This window comes from Pseudophryne corroboree, chromosome 9 (assembly GCF_028390025.1).
Source record: "Pseudophryne corroboree isolate aPseCor3 chromosome 9, aPseCor3.hap2, whole genome shotgun sequence".
NCBI classification, from domain to species: Eukaryota; Metazoa; Chordata; class Amphibia; order Anura; family Myobatrachidae; genus Pseudophryne; species Pseudophryne corroboree.
Genome location: NC_086452.1, coordinates 190,160,430 through 190,177,230, shown reverse-complemented (window position 1 = coordinate 190,177,230; position 16,801 = coordinate 190,160,430). Strand labels below are relative to the sequence as shown.

The following is a 16,801-nucleotide window of genomic DNA, read 5'->3' as shown; positions in this document are numbered from 1 at the left end:
GTTAACTTTTTGAACCTGTTTTTAATTAGAATATATTTTTTGCTGCTCTTGCAAATTGTTCCATAAAAGGTGGAGATCTTGGCTGAAACATCTCTTTCCTTTTAAAAAGCTTTTTTTTGAAGGGTTCCAGTTTGAAGATTACTTGCAACATTTATGTACTGCAACTTTTAAAGTGCACCTGTCAGTACTGAGATGAGTTGATCCTTGCGTGGTGCCTGAGATTTCCCAAAATGTTTGTGCATAGGAGAGTTTTGTGCAAACACTCGTTCTTGGGAGGCTATCTCCTACTTCACAGCTTCACAAATGCAGCCAGACTCTAGGACAGTGTTTTTCAACCACTGTGCCGTGGCACACTAGTGTGCCCTGAGCAGTCTCCAGGTGTGCCGCCATAGAAGCACAGCCAGGCCAGTCAGTGTTTTGACGCTACTGAGGCCCTGGAACAATCAATACTGGTTGGTTTAGTGGTTGCAGAGCCAGTTCTAATTTTGGACCCGGGCAGTATTGGGCTCTTCTGGCTTTCTCAGATGTGACTCAGGCGTTACCTATGGAGAAGCTGCGACATGACATCCTAGGACACACAACTGCACCATGCATCACCATTATATTTATATGTGCATTGGCAATATTTAAATCTTGTTCAGTGTACCGCGAGTTGTAAAAGGTTAAAAATCTCTGCTCTAGGAGACATTTCCTGAGGACATGCATGACTCCAACTCTGAAACCACCATATAGCATAGAGTATTACAGTCTCTCCGGGCCTAGTGAGACTTGGGCAACTACTGTAACTTATTTCACAGTGCACAATATCCCAAGTTAAACACTTTTTTTTTTTTCTCACATACCTGACTAATCCACTTTAATTATAAGCATATGTTTATATTGCAGTAAGGTGACGTTAACTCTAATATATCCATATCATGTGCAATTCATACCCAATAGGTCTATTGCAAAATAAAGCCAAGATAAGAAAGTGATCCTTTCACTGTATAGCTTACTTTTCCTAGTACTGGGTAAACAGTAGGTGACCTTTTAAATTCCCTTACCCTAAATAGTGTCACTCCACAACCCCAAACCATCGCACCAAAGTATAGTTGTCAGTTGGATATCCCATTGTGGAGATGCCACCATTGCTGTAATAGACAGCGTGGGGTGATGACTGCTGATGCTGCCTCAGAGGACACTGCTGTCACTGCAGCTGGATTAGAGATCCAAAACTCCTTGCTCTTAAGATATGTTATATATGTGACGCCTTCTTATACAGAAGCCACAGGCAGTTTATCAGCTGTTTCATACAATGCAGATGCTTCAACTGGAGTAGTTGGGTTAAGTTAACATGCACAGGTCATAGCTTTCAGTTGTAACTGTCAAGCACCCAACAGGAAGATGTCGGTAGGTAATAGTTGTGGATCCAGGAGGATGCTGGGAGCAGCTCCTCAATATGCTTATACTGCTAATTGGCAAGCATTGGGTCACACATAAGATGGATGAATTTTTAGGGCATTTCAAATTGAGTAAGTAGTGTGCCCCCTTTTATTTTGCTTCTGTTTAGCAGGGGGCTATGATGTATCACCTGCATATCTCCAGGTTTAGGTGGGGCTGTTCTGATTTAAGAGTATGTCCTATCCACAGTTATTCCTATTTTGCAGGGAGTTGTAGTAGTTCTTTCCTGGTTTCCGTAGTGACTGGATTCTACACACATCAGATGCAGGTGACTGGTGCCATAGTAACTGTGAGTCAAGGGATGGTTGTTAGGGGGTACCACAACTATGCTGCCCACCCAATAAATGGGTCGATTTCTGTAGGTAGGAGTTGCTTCCAAACTCGCATTGCTTTTTCTAAGGACATACAGTATGCATATTTTTGTGCACAGGCCCTTGAGCAGGTGAAAAAAGTAGAAAAATAGCATATGTCCAAAGACATCCGTTTTCAGGTGAATTTTTGTAAATAGCTCAATAATGGGTTAAATGATATGTATGGTGAGGTGTATTGATTGATGAGGGGTTTTAGAACTTGGGTGTGTTTTCCACCAACATTTTATAAAATGGTTTTAAAACGCTAAGAAATTAATTTACAGAGATTTTTCTGTACCCCAAAAAAAAGGGATTTACTTTAATTTAATGAAAAACACTAGTTTGCTGTCATTATTCCTTCTATTAATAAAAGAAAAAGTGCAAAAATCTGCCATTTGACACCTTTTAAGAACCCCTAGTACTTTCCTTATGTTCACTAACCTTCTTCTATATGGGCCTACTAGTACTGTGTATCTGTCACTTTTTGGGGGGTCTAGGTTGGTTTCCTCACTTTGTCATGCACTTCTCCAAGTTCACTTTTTACAGACAACTCATGCAAGCTTGCCATGATTCCCGCAAATCAGCATTTCTAATTGAATCTCTCCTTTCTAAGGTGCTCGCATGCACGTGATGTATGAATCTTGCCTTTCTCAGTTGCTCACATGCATGCAATGTTTGAGTCTCACCTTTCTCAGGTGCTCGCATTGCATGCAATTTATGTAAGTGTCATGATACAAACTCTCTCCTAATTGAATTGAATTGACCCCTATAGTTTGACTCTCGCCACTGCCTAACTTGAAGCAAATACTGGAATGTATGTAATGGAGTATTATTTTCCTATCAGGGTCCCATTACAAAACAGTTTAATGGGCTCTCCGTCTGGGTTGGGCGAGGGCAAATGTGCCTCTTTCTTTATTTTATTATTGTAATTCAGCTCAGGTTCAGAGAGTTAAAACAGTTATGTTCTATTTCAGTGGTGTTAATGAAACACTTGAGTTTTTGCTCAGATTAATTGACGGACACTGTACCGAATGCTGAGTGTCTTAGGCCACAATAGCCCTCAGGAGTCCGTTTTGTATAGCGTTCTAATATTGAGGTTTTCCAAATGCTGCCTGCTCCATTCAGTGCTGTTAATGAAAGTTACACTCTGAGGTGAATGGAGTGAGTGCCAGTGATATCTTGAAAGCTACATGTCATTGTTTTCTTTTGACATGCGCTTTCACTGGCATTTGAACTTGAGTTTTTAGATGGAAATCTAGCGCCAGTGGTACCAGCCTGACGTAAGTTCTGACACGGTTGCTGTTTCCTATTGCTTTGTATTTGTCGTTTAGCCCTGGGTGCTAATACTAACACAGAGCTGCCGAAAATATAAGCAACATATAATTAAATACAGCAGTAATAACATGCACATTATTTGTTGACTTAAAATAAAGTTTATCTACTTATTACATACATGTACCAATATAATAATATGCTGGGAAACTAGTTGGCTAGAAGAGTTCTACTAGGGAGTTTCCAGTAAAGGTGTTATAAAGGTAGGCCATATGCTTACTCTCAAACAGATATTTTGTGAGATCAAGGTGTCCTGACATCAGCAGATCTTGTTATTTAATTACAATATTAGAATTGTTTGCTATGTCTTTCATTAATGCATCTTGTTGACTTCCTTGAAACTTGTGAACTCTTTTTGGCAGAGATGTATGCTGGGTTTGGGATGTTCCCCTTATTAAACTAGCGTGATTCTTGTGGTTTATTTATGAGTGCACAGTCACTGTTCTGTGAGTGTTAAGTGGTTTTGGCGATCTGGTAGTGAAGGAGACCCCTAGTGGACATAAACAATATAGGCCTAGCTGTGGTTTTCTTTTTTTTCTTCTATTTTCTTTTCTTTTATTGTTCAAAGGTGACTATGTTTAAATTGGGAAAAAAAGTGAATAAAGGGTGATACTTTGTAATATTTACAAATATAGCGCAATTATAGTTCTAAACTTAAATTGTAATACGCTTTGAATGTTTACAATAATTTCTTACACGCAGCTTGCTATTTCTGTGCCCAATAACAAAGAACTCTTGTTAGTAATTCGTACATTTTACATTACTTTATATACTCTGATTTTATGCAAATAGCATTACGTGCATTTAGCTCTATAGCAAAGCAAAATGTTCCATTTGTGTTTCATTTACAGAGCTGTTAACAGGTTGTTTTATTGTAGTTTATTTTGTTTTAATAAATAGAGATGTGTATATTTTCTTAAGGTCCATACACACTTGCCGAGAAAATGAGCGACGTCGCTCGTTTTCACCCTTCCTGAGCGACGTTGCTCATCTTCTCGGCAAGTGTGTATGCCGCCGCCGACCAGCGATGCGCGGCACCGCTGGTCGTTAACAACCCTCTCTGGCGACCGTGCAGGCGGTTCAATCTGGACTGTCGTTCAAAAGCTGCCTGCACGGCCCAACTGCTGCGTGACGTCACTGAGCGATATGAATGTCATATCGCTCAGTATGTATGCCCGGCCGCCGGCCTAGTGTGTACCCAACTTTAGTTTCACTGTTTATTCCGTAAGGTTACTGAACATTTTGATTATACGCACAACAGGATATTAAGCCTGCTCCCCAGATACAAAGCTCTTCTGTTACATTTCAGTAACTAGAAATAATAAGACGTATATAGTTGTGGTGTATGCCTTTATCATTTATACTGTCTTTTCTCTTTCTTTCAGTGCTAAGTATTCGGGGAGCACAAGAGGAAGAGCCTCAGGATCCCCAGCTGATGCGATTGGATAACATGCTTTTGGCAGAGGGTGTAGCAGGTCCAGAAAAGGGAGGTGGTTCGGCGGCAGCCGCAGCAGCAGCTGCCGCATCAGGTGGAGCAGGATCAGACAACTCAGTGGAACATTCCGATTACAGAGCCAAATTATCCCAAATCCGGCAAATCTACCACACAGAGCTAGAGAAGTATGAACAGGTAACCAGAAAAGAAGGCCGTGGCTAGAACCTTCTATACAGCTGCCGTGTGCTTGATTTATGTTCTCCAACTATGTCGAAAGTGCTCCAAAGGGGTGTATAACCTTTTATGAATACATGTGGGCAACATCTTGGTGGTAGATCTGTAATCGTGTCTCTTAAAGCCAGTACTTTAGTGTACCTCAGTCATGTCACAGCATGCTAACTATAACAATATAATATTACAGCAGATGTCCCGTCTTCTATGATCCCCAATGTATTGTTGGAATTAGTATCTTCATGACAGATTTTTGGGAATAGGGAGCAAGCAGGTGGGTCCAGCAAAGCCTTGGTTGTACACCCACACAGAAATAAAATGTTATTTTCTGCTACCAGTACACCTGTGGGCTGAACAAATGAGACCGACCTGTGGTGACATAGATATATGTATGCATGCATCAAGGGCTTCCATGACCTGTATAAAAGCAGTTGACCCGATTCTCTTTGCCACACAGAACTCCCCTGTGTAACTTAAAATATCTCTATTGTAGTTAATTACATTCTAATTGAATGTAAGAGAGAGTGCAAATTATTAGGCTATGAAAGAACATGAGAACGTGAGGTAAGGGATCTATTTTGGTCCACAGTGTATAAAATGCACATTAACTCTCTAGCTTTACATGTGCACCTGAAATTGACTGCAACTGGTTTGCCCTGTTATTTGGAGAGTGTGGTTAGTACTGATTAATAATTAATTGATTGTACGTGGAGATGGATATAACCTGAATGGTACCTGTGCATGAAGCTTGTTTCAATTCAGCTGAAAAAAAAAGATTAAATAAGTCACCTGTATGTGCATGCAAAGAAAATCTTAACAATGCTATTAATTTCAGGCCTGTAATGAATTTACTACACATGTGATGAATCTGCTACGGGAACAGAGCAGGACCAGACCCATCTCTCCCAAAGAGATTGAACGCATGGTCGGAATTATCCACAGGAAGTTTAGCTCTATCCAGATGCAGCTCAAGCAAAGCACATGTGAAGCTGTCATGATCCTGCGTTCTCGCTTCTTGGATGCACGGTGAGAGCCATAGTGGATCATCCTTTTATGCAGGCAGAGGTTATACAATCAATGGGCGGTAGTCAAATGATATATCACGCCCAATCTCCTTTCTAAAGTGATCCCCGTTATCGCGGTTATTGTGCCTGTAGTAATCCGGTTTAGGTGCGTAAAGGGTTGGGCGCCCAGAAATGAGTATACCACACCCTTCAGCAGGAACAGAATGGGTGTGGAAGGGGTAGAAAAGAATTGAATACCGCCCAATGTGTTCTGAAGTGTGTGGGTCTTGGTTGCTGCTCCACCTACTATTCAGAGTATCTTTTCACCAGGCCTGACGCACCTCCATTTTTCCTATCTTGCTTCCATGTTTCATGAAAGCATATAAAACATCGGCAATTATTACTTGGTGGAAGATTTATCAAACCTTCTAAAGAGGGCAAGTGGAGATGTTGGCCAAAGCAACCAGACAGATTCTAAGTATTCATTTTTAGAATGTACTAGATAAATGATACCTAGTATCTGACTGGTTGCTATAGGCAACACCTCCACTTGTCCTGTTTAGAATATTTGATAATTCTCAGTCTTCTGGATTCTGGAGCACATTCCTTTTAGGGATGCAGGATTTTTACTTTTTTAGCCATCATTTTTCTTTAAAGGTCTAAAGTGCTCTGTTAGAATGTAATGATTGATATTGGGATTTCTCTGTAAGGGAACATTAACGGACATCCTCTAAATACTGATACAATCGGAAGTAAAAGAGGAAGATTTCCCTCCACTATTTAGCACATGTACCAGTGAATTGCAGATATATTTTGTTAGTTTGTATAGCGGATTTCAACTACAAAAAAAAGCCCAGCACGTATATAGTTAAACCCACAGGGTCCTACTGCTAAAGCCTTAATAAACTATAGAAGAATAAAGGAGAAATTTCACAGAGCCGGTCCCCAGGGGAAGTCACTAATCCTATACCCGTATTTGCTTTCTCATTATGACAACAGAGCCTTGGTTTCTCTAGTAAAAAATATGTTTTAATTCAGTATAATAAAGTATGTTGTATAAACAAATGTGTAACAAATGAAAACAGTGTAAATTGCTAAGACATAAATGATCAAATAGCGTGTTGGTTTTAGCAGATAAATACATGTCACAAATCCCATGTGACTTTATCATGCAGCTTGTATAATGTAATATAACTGAAAAGCTTGCATATGTTCATAGTCAGTACATAGAGCCAATAGAATGTTTGTGCATGATAATGTCAGAATTATCAGTTGCTACACGAGTTATTAGGAGCTCTTGCTGAATAGGAAACGTCTCATTCCCCTATAAAGCAGAACGAGTTCCACATAGAAATTGATGTACTTAAATAGAAACATAGAAACTGACGGCAGATAAGAACCACTTGGTCCATCTAGTCTGCCCCTTTCTTTTATCTTTTAGGTAACCTCAACCATATTTGATCCTTAGTTCTTTATAAAGATATTTATATGCCTAGCCCAAGCATGTTTAAAGTGCTCTACTGTCTTATCCTCTACCACCTGTGACAGGAGGCTATTCCTCTTATCCACTACCCTTTCTGTGAAGTAATTTTTCCTCAAATTTCCCCTGAACCTGCCTCCCTCCAGTTTCAGTGTATGTCCTCAAGTTCTAATACTTCTCTTCCTTTGGAGAATTTTTCCCTCCTCAACTTTGTTAAAACCGTTGGTATATTTGAAAGTTTCTAACATGTCCCCCCCTTTCCAATCTGCTCCAAACTAAACATGTTAAGATCTTTTAGTATATCCAAGTAAGTTTTGTGATGTAGGCCATGCACCATTTTAGTTAACCTTCTTTGTACAGTCTCTAATGTATTTATATCCTTCTGACGATATGGTCTCCAGAACTGGACACAGTATTCCAGATGAGGCGATACCAATGACCTATACAGTGGCATTATTACTTCTTTTCTTCTGCTTCCGATTCCTCTCCCAATGCAGCCAAGCATCTGACTAGCCTTCCTCATTGCTTTGTTACATTGCTTACCTGCCTTTAAGTCATCTGAAATAGTGACTCCTAGATCCCTTTCCTCCTCTGTAGTTTCCAGAATAGTGCCATTAATATTATTTCTCATACGTCCTAGAGGATGCTGGGGACGCTTCAAGAACCATGGCGTATAGACTGGATACGCAGGAGACATGGGCACTTTAAGACTTTGATGGGGTGTGAACTGGCTCCTCCCTCTATGCCCCTCCTCCAGACTCCAGTTTAGAATATGTGCCCAGGCAGACTGGATGCACAACTGAGGAGCTCTACTGAGTTTCTCGGAAAAGACTTTGTTAGGTTTTTTATTTTCAGGGAGGCTGCTGGCATTGGTCTCCCTGCATCGTGGGACTTAGGGGAGAGAAGCCAGACCTACTTCTAGGGAGTTTAAAGGCTCTGCTTCTTGGCTACAGGACACCATTAGCTCCTGAGGGTTTGGAACGCTAGGTACGCATAGGGGTTCACTCCCAGAGCCCGCCGTCACCCCCCTTGCAGAGCCAGAAGTCAGAAGACAGGTGAGTAGAAGAAGATAGAAGACTTCAGTGACGGCTTTCTGAGGTACCGCACAGCGATCGCGCTGCGCGCCATGCTCCCACACACAGCGGCACTGCAGAGTGCAGGGCGCGGGGGGGGGACGCCCTGGGCAGCATTATAAACCTCTTTTCAGGCTGGCAGACTGTAATTGAAGTGCCTGGGCACTAAATACGTACCCCCGCCGGCATTATTTATTTAAAAAAGAGCGGGCTGAAGCGCGCCATGTAGGGGGCGGGGCTTAGCCCTCACAGCTCACACCAGTGCCATTTTCTCTCCAGAGCATGCAGAGACGCTAGTCCTTCCTCACCACTGATATAACAAGTAACAGGGTGCAAAACAGGGGGGGCACAGCATATTTGGTGCAAGATTAAGTGTTAATAAAGCGCTGCAGGGTCTGAGGCATTATATTTATAGCGTTTCAGAACCGGAGCAGGCGCTGGGTTGTGAGCTGGCAAACTCCCTCTGTGTTTCTCTGACGGGCTTTACTGTGGGTCTGTCCCCCCTTTTGGCCTAGTGTGTCTGTGGGTGTTGGTACAGGTGTGTCGGCATGTCTGAGGCGGAGTGCTCTTCCCAGGAGGAGACTGTGTTGGGGGCAGAAACGGCTGTGGGAGTGACCCTGTCGGCACCGCCGACTCCTGACTGGGTAAATGTGTTGAATGCTTTGAATGCTAATGTGGCTCTTATTAATAAGAAATTAGATAAATCGGAGTCTCAGAACCAGGTATGGAAACAATCTGTGGAGGATGTGTTATCACAGGTACAGACCCCCTCGAGGTCACATAAACGTTCGTTTGCGCAGTTAGCAGACACAGATACCGACATGGACACTGACTCCAGTGTCGACTATAGTGATACCAGATTAGACCCAAAATTGGCAAAGAGAATTCAGTACATGATTGTGGCAATAAAAGACGTCTTACACATCACTGAGGACCCTGCTGTTCCTGATACTAGGGTCTGTATGCATAAGGGAAAGAAACCTGAGGTAACGTTTACTCCCTCTCATGAACTGAATTCCCTCTTTGAAAAAATGTGGGAAAATCCTGACAGAAAGTTTCTGATTCCCAAAAGGATTCAAATGGCGTATCCGTTCCCCTCTGGGGATAGAGGAAAGTGGGAGTCACCTCCCGTTGTAGACAAGGCGCTCTCACGTTTGTCTAAAAAGGTGGCTTTACTGTCTCCTGACACGGCAGCCCTTAAGGATCCTGCGGAACGTAGGCAGGAAAATACGCTGAAATCCATTTACGTCACCACAAGTACACTACTCAGACCAGCTATTGCATCTGCGTGGGTAAGTAGTGCTATCGAAAAATGGCCAGATAACTTGTCATCTGATATAGATACCCTGGACAGGGATACCATCCTTTTAACGCTGGGTTATATCAGGGACGCTGCAGCCTACTTAAAGGAGGCGGCGAGAGATATTGGCCTCTTGGGATCAAGGGCCAATGCCATGGCAGTCTCAGCTAGGAGGGCATTGTGGATTCATCAATGGAATGCTGATGCTGACACTAAGAAAGCTATGAAGTCTCTACCGTATAAAGGTGGTGTATTGTTTGGTGAAGGTCTCGCTGTACTGGTATCTACGGCTACCGCGGGTAAGTCGTCATTTTCTCTGACGTCCTAGTGGATGCTGGGAACTCCGTAAGGACCATGGGGAATAGCGGCTCCGCAGGAGACTGGGCACAACTAAAGAAAGCTTTAGGACTACCTGGTGTGCACTGGCTCCTCCCTCTATGACCCTCCTCCAGACCTCAGTTAGAATTTTGTGCCCGGCTGAGCTGGATGCACACTAGGGGCTCTCCTGAGCTCTTAGAAAAAGAAAGTTTATTTTAGGTTTTTTATTTTCAGTGAGATCTGCTGGCAACAGACTCACTGCTACGAGGGACTAAGGGGAGAGAAGCGAACCTACCTGCTTGCAGCTAGCTTGGGCTTCTAGGCTACTGGACACCATTAGATCCAGAAAGATCGAACACAGGCCCAGCCTCGGTCGTCCGGTCCCGGAGCCGCGCCGCCGTCCCCCTTACAGAGCCAGAAGCAAGAAGACGTTCCTGGAAATCGGCGGCAGAAGACTTCAGTAGCGCACAGCACTGCAGCTGTGCGCCATTGCTCCCCATGCACACCACACACTCCGGTCACTGATGGGTGCAGGGCGCTGGGGGGGGGGGGGGGCGCCCTGGGCTGCAATAATCGTACCTTGCTGGCAAAATAAACACATAATATAGTCATTAAAACTATATATGTGTAAAATCCCCTGCCAGATATACATATAAAAAAGCGGGAGAAGTCCGCCGGAAAAGGGGCGGGGCTATCTCCCTCAGCACACTGGCGCCATTTTCCCTCACAGCTCCTCTGGAAGGACGCTCCCCAGGCTCTCCCCTGCAGTTTCCAGACTACATAGGGTAAAAAAGAGAGGGGGGGCACTAAATTTAGGCGCAATCTGTGTAATATCAGCAGCTATAGGGGAAAAATCACTGTGGGTAGTGTGAATCCCTGTATATATAGCGCTCTGGTGTGTGCTGGCATACTCTCTCTCTCTGTCTCCCCAAAGGACTTTGTGAAGTCCTGTCCTCAGTCAGAGCATTCCCTGTGTGTGTGCGGTGTGTCGGTACGGCTCTGTCGACATGTTTGATGAGGAGGCTTATGTGGAGGCGGAGCAGATGCCGATAAATGTGATGTCACCCCCTGCGGGGTCGACACCTGAGTGGATGGACATGTGGAAGGAATTACGCGACAGTGTCAACTCCTTACATAAAAGGTTTGACGACATAGCAGATGTGGGACAGCTGGCTTCTCAGCCCGTGCCTGCCCAAGCGTCTCAAAAGCCATCAGGGGCCCTAAAACGCCCACTACCTCAGATGGCAGACACAGATGTCGACACGGATACTGACTCCAGTGTCGACGACGATGAGACTAGTGTACATTCCAATAGAGCCACCCGTTACATGATTACGGCAATGAAAAATGTGTTGCACATTTCAGATATTACCCCAGGTACCACAAAAAAGGGTATTATTTATTTATTTATTACCAGTTATTTATATAGCGCACACATATTCCGCAGCGCTTTACAGAGAATATTTGGCCATTCACCTCAGTCCCTGCCCCAGTGGAGCTTACAATCTATATTCCCTACCACATGTACACGCACACACATTAACACTAGGGTTAATTTTGTTGGGAGCCAATTAACCTACCAGTATATTTTTGGATTGTGGGAGGAAACCGGAGTACCCGGAGAAAACCCATGCAAGCACGGGGAGAATATACAAACTCCACACAGTTAGGGCCATAGTGGGAATCGAACCCATGACCTCAGTGCTGTGAGGCAGTAATGCTAACCATTACACCGTCCGTACTGCCCTGGTATTATGTTTGGGGAGAAAAAGCTTCCAGTGGTTTTTCCCCCGTCTGATGAATTAAATGAAGTGTGTGAAGAAGCGTGGGTTTCCCCCGATATGAAACTGGTAATTTCTAAAAGGTTACTAATGGCGTACCCTTTCCCGCCAGAGGATAGGTCATGTTGGGAGACATCCCCTAGGGTGGATAAAGCGCTCACACGTCTGTCAAAAAAGGTGGCACTACCGTCTCCGGACACGGCCGCCCTAAAGGAGCCTGCAGATAGAAAGCAGGAGGCTATCCTGAAGTCTGTATATACACACTCAGGTATTATACTGAGACCAGCTATTGCTTCAGCATGTATGTGCAGTGCTGCAGCTGCGTGGTCAGATTCCCTGTCAGATAACATTGATACCTTAGACAGGGACACTATACTGTATTGCTAACCATAGAGCATATTAAAGACGCAGTCTTATACATGAGAGATGCACAGAGGGATATTTGCCGGCTGGCATCTAAAATAAACGCAATGTCCATTTCTGCCAGGAGAGGATTGTGGACTCGGCAGTGGACAGGTGATGCTGATTCTAAAAGGCACATGGAAGTTTTGCCTTACAAGGGTGAGGAGTTGTTTGGGGATGGTCTCTCGGACTTCGTTTCCACAGCTACAGCTGGGAATTCAACATTTTTACCCCATGTTCCCTCACAGCCGAAGAAAGCACCGTATTATCAGGTACAGTCCTTTCGGTCCCAGAAAGGCAAGCGGGTTAAAGGCGCGTCCTTTCTGCCCAGAGGCAGAGGTAGAGGGAAAAAGCTGCAGCATACAGCCAGTTCCCAGGAACAAAAGTCCTCCCCCGCTTCCTCTAAGTCCACCGCATGACGCTGGGGCTCCACAGGCGGAGCCAGGTACGGTGGGGGCCCGTCTCAAGTACTTCAGCGACCAGTGGGCTCGCTCACGGGTGGATCCCTGGATTCTACAGGTAGTATCTCAGGGGTACAAGCTGGAGTTCGAGACGTCTCCCCCTCACCGTTTCCTCAAATCTGCCTTGCCGACAGCTCCCTCGGACAGGGAGGCAGTGCTGGAGGCAATTCACAAGCTGTATTCGCAGCAGGTGATAGTCAAGGTACCCCTCCTTCAAAAAGGAAGGGGTTACTATTCCACAATGTTTGTGGTACCGAAACCGGACGGTTCGGTGAGACCCATCCTAAATTTGAAATCCTTGAACACTTATATACGAAGGTTCAAGTTCAAAATGGAATCGCTCAGGGCGGTTATTGCAAGCCTGGACGAAAGGGATTACATGGTATCACTGGACATCAAGGATGCTTACCTGCATGTCCCCATTTACCCCCCTCACCAGGAGTACCTCAGATTTGTGGTACAGGACTGTCATTACCAATTCCAGACGTTGCCGTTTGGTCTGTCCACGGCACCTAGGGTATTTACCAAGGTAATGGCAGAGATGATGATACTCCTTCGAAAAAAGGGAGTTATAATTATCCCGTACTTGGACGATCTCCTTATAAAGGCGAGGTCAAGGGAACAGTTGTTGATCGGAGTAGCACTGGCTCGGGCAGTGCTACAACAGCACGGCTGGATCCTGAACATTCCGAAGTCGCAGCTGGTTCCTACAACGCGTCTACTGTTCCTGGGGATGGTTCTCGACACAGAACAGAAAAAAGTGTTTCTCCCGGAGGAGAAGGCCAAGGAGTTGTCATCGACCTCCTAAAACCAAAACAGGTGTCTGTGCACCACTGCACGCGAGTACTGGGAAAAATGGTGGCTTCTTACGAAGCAATTCCATTCGGAAGGTTCCATGCAAGGATCTTTCAGTGGGATCTGTTGGACAAGTAGTCCGGATCGCATCTTCAGATGCATCGGCTGATAACCCTGTCTCCAAGGGCCAGGGTGTCGCTGCTGTGGTGGCTGCAGAGTGCTCATCTTCTAGAGGGCCGCAGATTCGGCATACAGGACTGGGTCCTGGTGACCACGGATGCCAGCCTTCGAGGTTGGGGGGCAGTCACGCAGGGAAGAAACTTCCAAGGACAATGGTCAAGTCAGGAGACTTCCCTACACATAAATATTCTGGAACTAAGGGCCATTTACAATGCCCTAAGTCAGGCAAGACCCCTGCTTCAACACCAGCCGGTGCTGATCCAGTCAGACAACATCACGGCGGTCGCCCATGTAAACCGACAGGGCGGCACAAGAAGCAGGATGGCGATGGCAGAAGCCACAAGGATTCTCCGAGGGGCGGAAAATCACGTGTTAGCACTGTCAGCAGTGTTCATTCCGGGAGTGGACAACTGGGAAGCAGACTTCCTCAGCAGACACGACCTCCACCCGGGAGAGTGGGGACTTCATCCAGAAGTCTTCAAAATGCTGGTAAACCGTTGGGAAAGACCACAGGTGGACATGATGGCGTCCCGCCTCAACAAAAAGTTGAAAAGATATTGCGCCAGGTCAAGGGACCCTCAGGCGATAGCTGTGGACGCTCTAGTGACACCGTGGGTGTACCAGTCGGTTTATGTGTTCCCTCCTCTACCTCTCATACCCAAGGTACTGAGAATAATAATAATAAGAGGAGTAAGAACTTTACTAGTGGTTCCGGATTGGCCAAGAAGAGCCTGGTACCCGGAACTTCAAGAGATGTTATCAGAGGACCCATGGCCTCTGCTGCTCAGACAGGACCTGCTGCTGCAGGGGCCCTGTCTGTTCCAAGACTTACCGCGCCTGCGTTTGACGGCATGGCGGTTGAACACCGGATCCTAAAAGAAAAAGGCATTCCGGAGGAAGTTATTCCTACACTGATTAAAGCTAGGAAAGAGGTGACCGCAAACCATTATCACCGCATATGGCGGAAATATGTTGCGTGGTGTGAGGCCAGGAAGGCCCCAACGGAGGAATTTCAACTGGGTCGTTTTCTGCACTTCCTGCAGTCAGGAGTGACTATGGGCCTAAAATTGGGCTCCATTAAGGTCCAGATTTCGGCTCTGTCCATTTTCTTCCAAAAAGAATTGGCTTCACTGCCTGAAGTTCAGACTTTTGTTAAAGGAGTGCTGCATATTCAGCCTCCGTTTGTGCCTCCAGTGGCACCTCAACGTGGTGTTGGATTTCCTAAAGTCGCATTGGTTTGAGCCACTTAAGACCATGGAGCTAAAATACCTCACGTGGAAAGTGGTCATGCTGTTGGCCCTGGCGTCGGCCAGGCGTGTATCAGAATTGGCGGCTTTGTCATGTAAAAGCCCTTATCTGATTTTTCATACGGATAGGGCGGAATTGAGGACTCGTTCCCAATTCCTTCCTAAGGTGGTATCAGCGTTTCATGTGAACCAACCTATTGTGGTGCCTGCGGCTACTCGGGACTTGGAGGACTCCAAGTTGCTGGACGTAGTCAGGGCCCTGAAAATATATGTTTCCAGGACGGCTGGAGTCATGAAAACTGACTCGCTGTTTATCCTGTATGCACCCAACAAACTGGGTGCTCCTGCTTATAAGCAGACTATTGCTCGCTGGATCTGTAGCACGATTATACTTGCACATTCTGCGGCTGGACTGCCGCATCCTAAATCGGTTAAAGCCCATTCCACGAGGAAAGTGGGCTCTTCTTGGGCGGCTGCCCGAGGGGTCTCTGCTTTACAACTTTGCCGAGCTGCTACTTGGTCGGGTTCAAACACTTTTGCAAGATTCTACAAGTTTGATACCCTGGCTGAGGAGGACCTTGAGTTTGCTCATTCGGTGCTGCAGTCATCCGCACTCTCCCGCCCGTTTGGGAGCTTTGGTATAATCCCCATGGTCCTTAAGGAGTTCCCAGCATCCACTAGGACGTCAGAGAAAATAAGATTTTATTCACCGGTAAATCTATTTCTCGTAGTCCGTAGTGGATGCTGGGCGCCAATCCCAAGTGCGGATTGTCTGCAATACTTGTATATAGTTATTGCCTAACTAAAGGGTTATTGTTATGAGCCTTCTGTTCGTGAGGCTCAGTTGTTATTCATACTGTTAACTGGGTATAGTATCATGAGTTGTACGGTGTGATTGGTGTGGCTGGTATGAGTCTTACCCGGGATTTCAAATCCTTTCCTTATTGTGTCAGCTCTTCCGGGCACAGTTTCCTAACTGAGGTCTGGAGGAGGGGCATAGAGGGAGGAGCCAGTGCACACCAGGTAGTCCTAAAGCTTTCTTAGTTGTGCCCAGTCTCCTGCGGAGCCGCTATTCCCCATGGTCCTTACGGAGTTCCCAGCATCCACTACGGACTACGAGAAATAGGTGAGTTAAAATCTTATTTTTGCCTTATGTTCCTCCACAACAAAAGAAAGCGCACCACTTGCAGATGCAGTCCTTTCGGCCGAATAAATACAAAAAAGTCCGAGGTTATTCCTTCCTTGCGAATAGAGGAAGGGGAAAAGGTAAAGATATCCGGCTGCGGCAGGTTCTCAGGAGCAGAAGTCCTCCCCGGCTTCTGCCAAATCCACCGCATGACACTGGGGCTCCTCTGCGGGAGTCCGCACTGGTGGGGGCACGTCTCAAGCCTTTCAGTCAATTCTGGGCTCGTTCGGCCCTAGACCCGTGGGTTTTAGAAATAGTGTCGTAGGGGTACAAACTGGAGCTTCAAGACGTTCCCCCTTGACGTTTTTTCAAATCAGCCTTACCAGCTTCTCTTCCGAACAGGGAGGTAGTATGCGATGCGATACAAAAGTTGTGTCTAAATCAAGTCATTGTCAGGGTTCTCCCGGCACAACAGGGAGAAGGCTTTTATTCAAGCCTGTTTGTGGTCCCGAAGCCGGACGGCTCGGTCAGACCAATTCTGAACCTAAAGTTCCTCAATCTTTACCTGAGAAAATTAAAATTCAAGATGGAATCTCTCCGAGCAGTGATCTCCAGTCTCGAGGAAGGGGATTTCTTGGTGTTGGTCGACATAAAGGATGCCTACTTACACATCCCCATATATCCGCCGCATCAGGCTTACCTGAGGTTTGCTACTCAGGATTGTCATTACCAATTTCAGACGTTGCCGTTTGGTCTGTCTACGGCTCCGAGGATTTTCACCAAGGTAATTGCGGAAATGATGGTCCTCCTTCGCAGGCAAGGAGTTACGATTATCCCATACCTGGA

General features: G+C 45.5%; 1 protein-coding gene across 5 annotated transcripts in view; it reads left to right on the top strand.

The window, feature by feature from the left end:
- The window catches only part of PBX1 (PBX homeobox 1), a 201,533-nt gene that overhangs the window by 150,701 nt on the left and 34,031 nt on the right, over positions 1-16,801 (top strand). For all 5 annotated transcript variants that reach the window (XM_063940044.1, XM_063940043.1, XM_063940042.1 and 2 more), the window contains exons 3-4: positions 4,508-4,752; positions 5,624-5,814. In XM_063940044.1, coding sequence (XP_063796114.1) covers positions 4,508-4,752; positions 5,624-5,814 — 436 coding nt within the window. The remainder of the gene's footprint in view (positions 1-4,507; positions 4,753-5,623; positions 5,815-16,801) is intronic.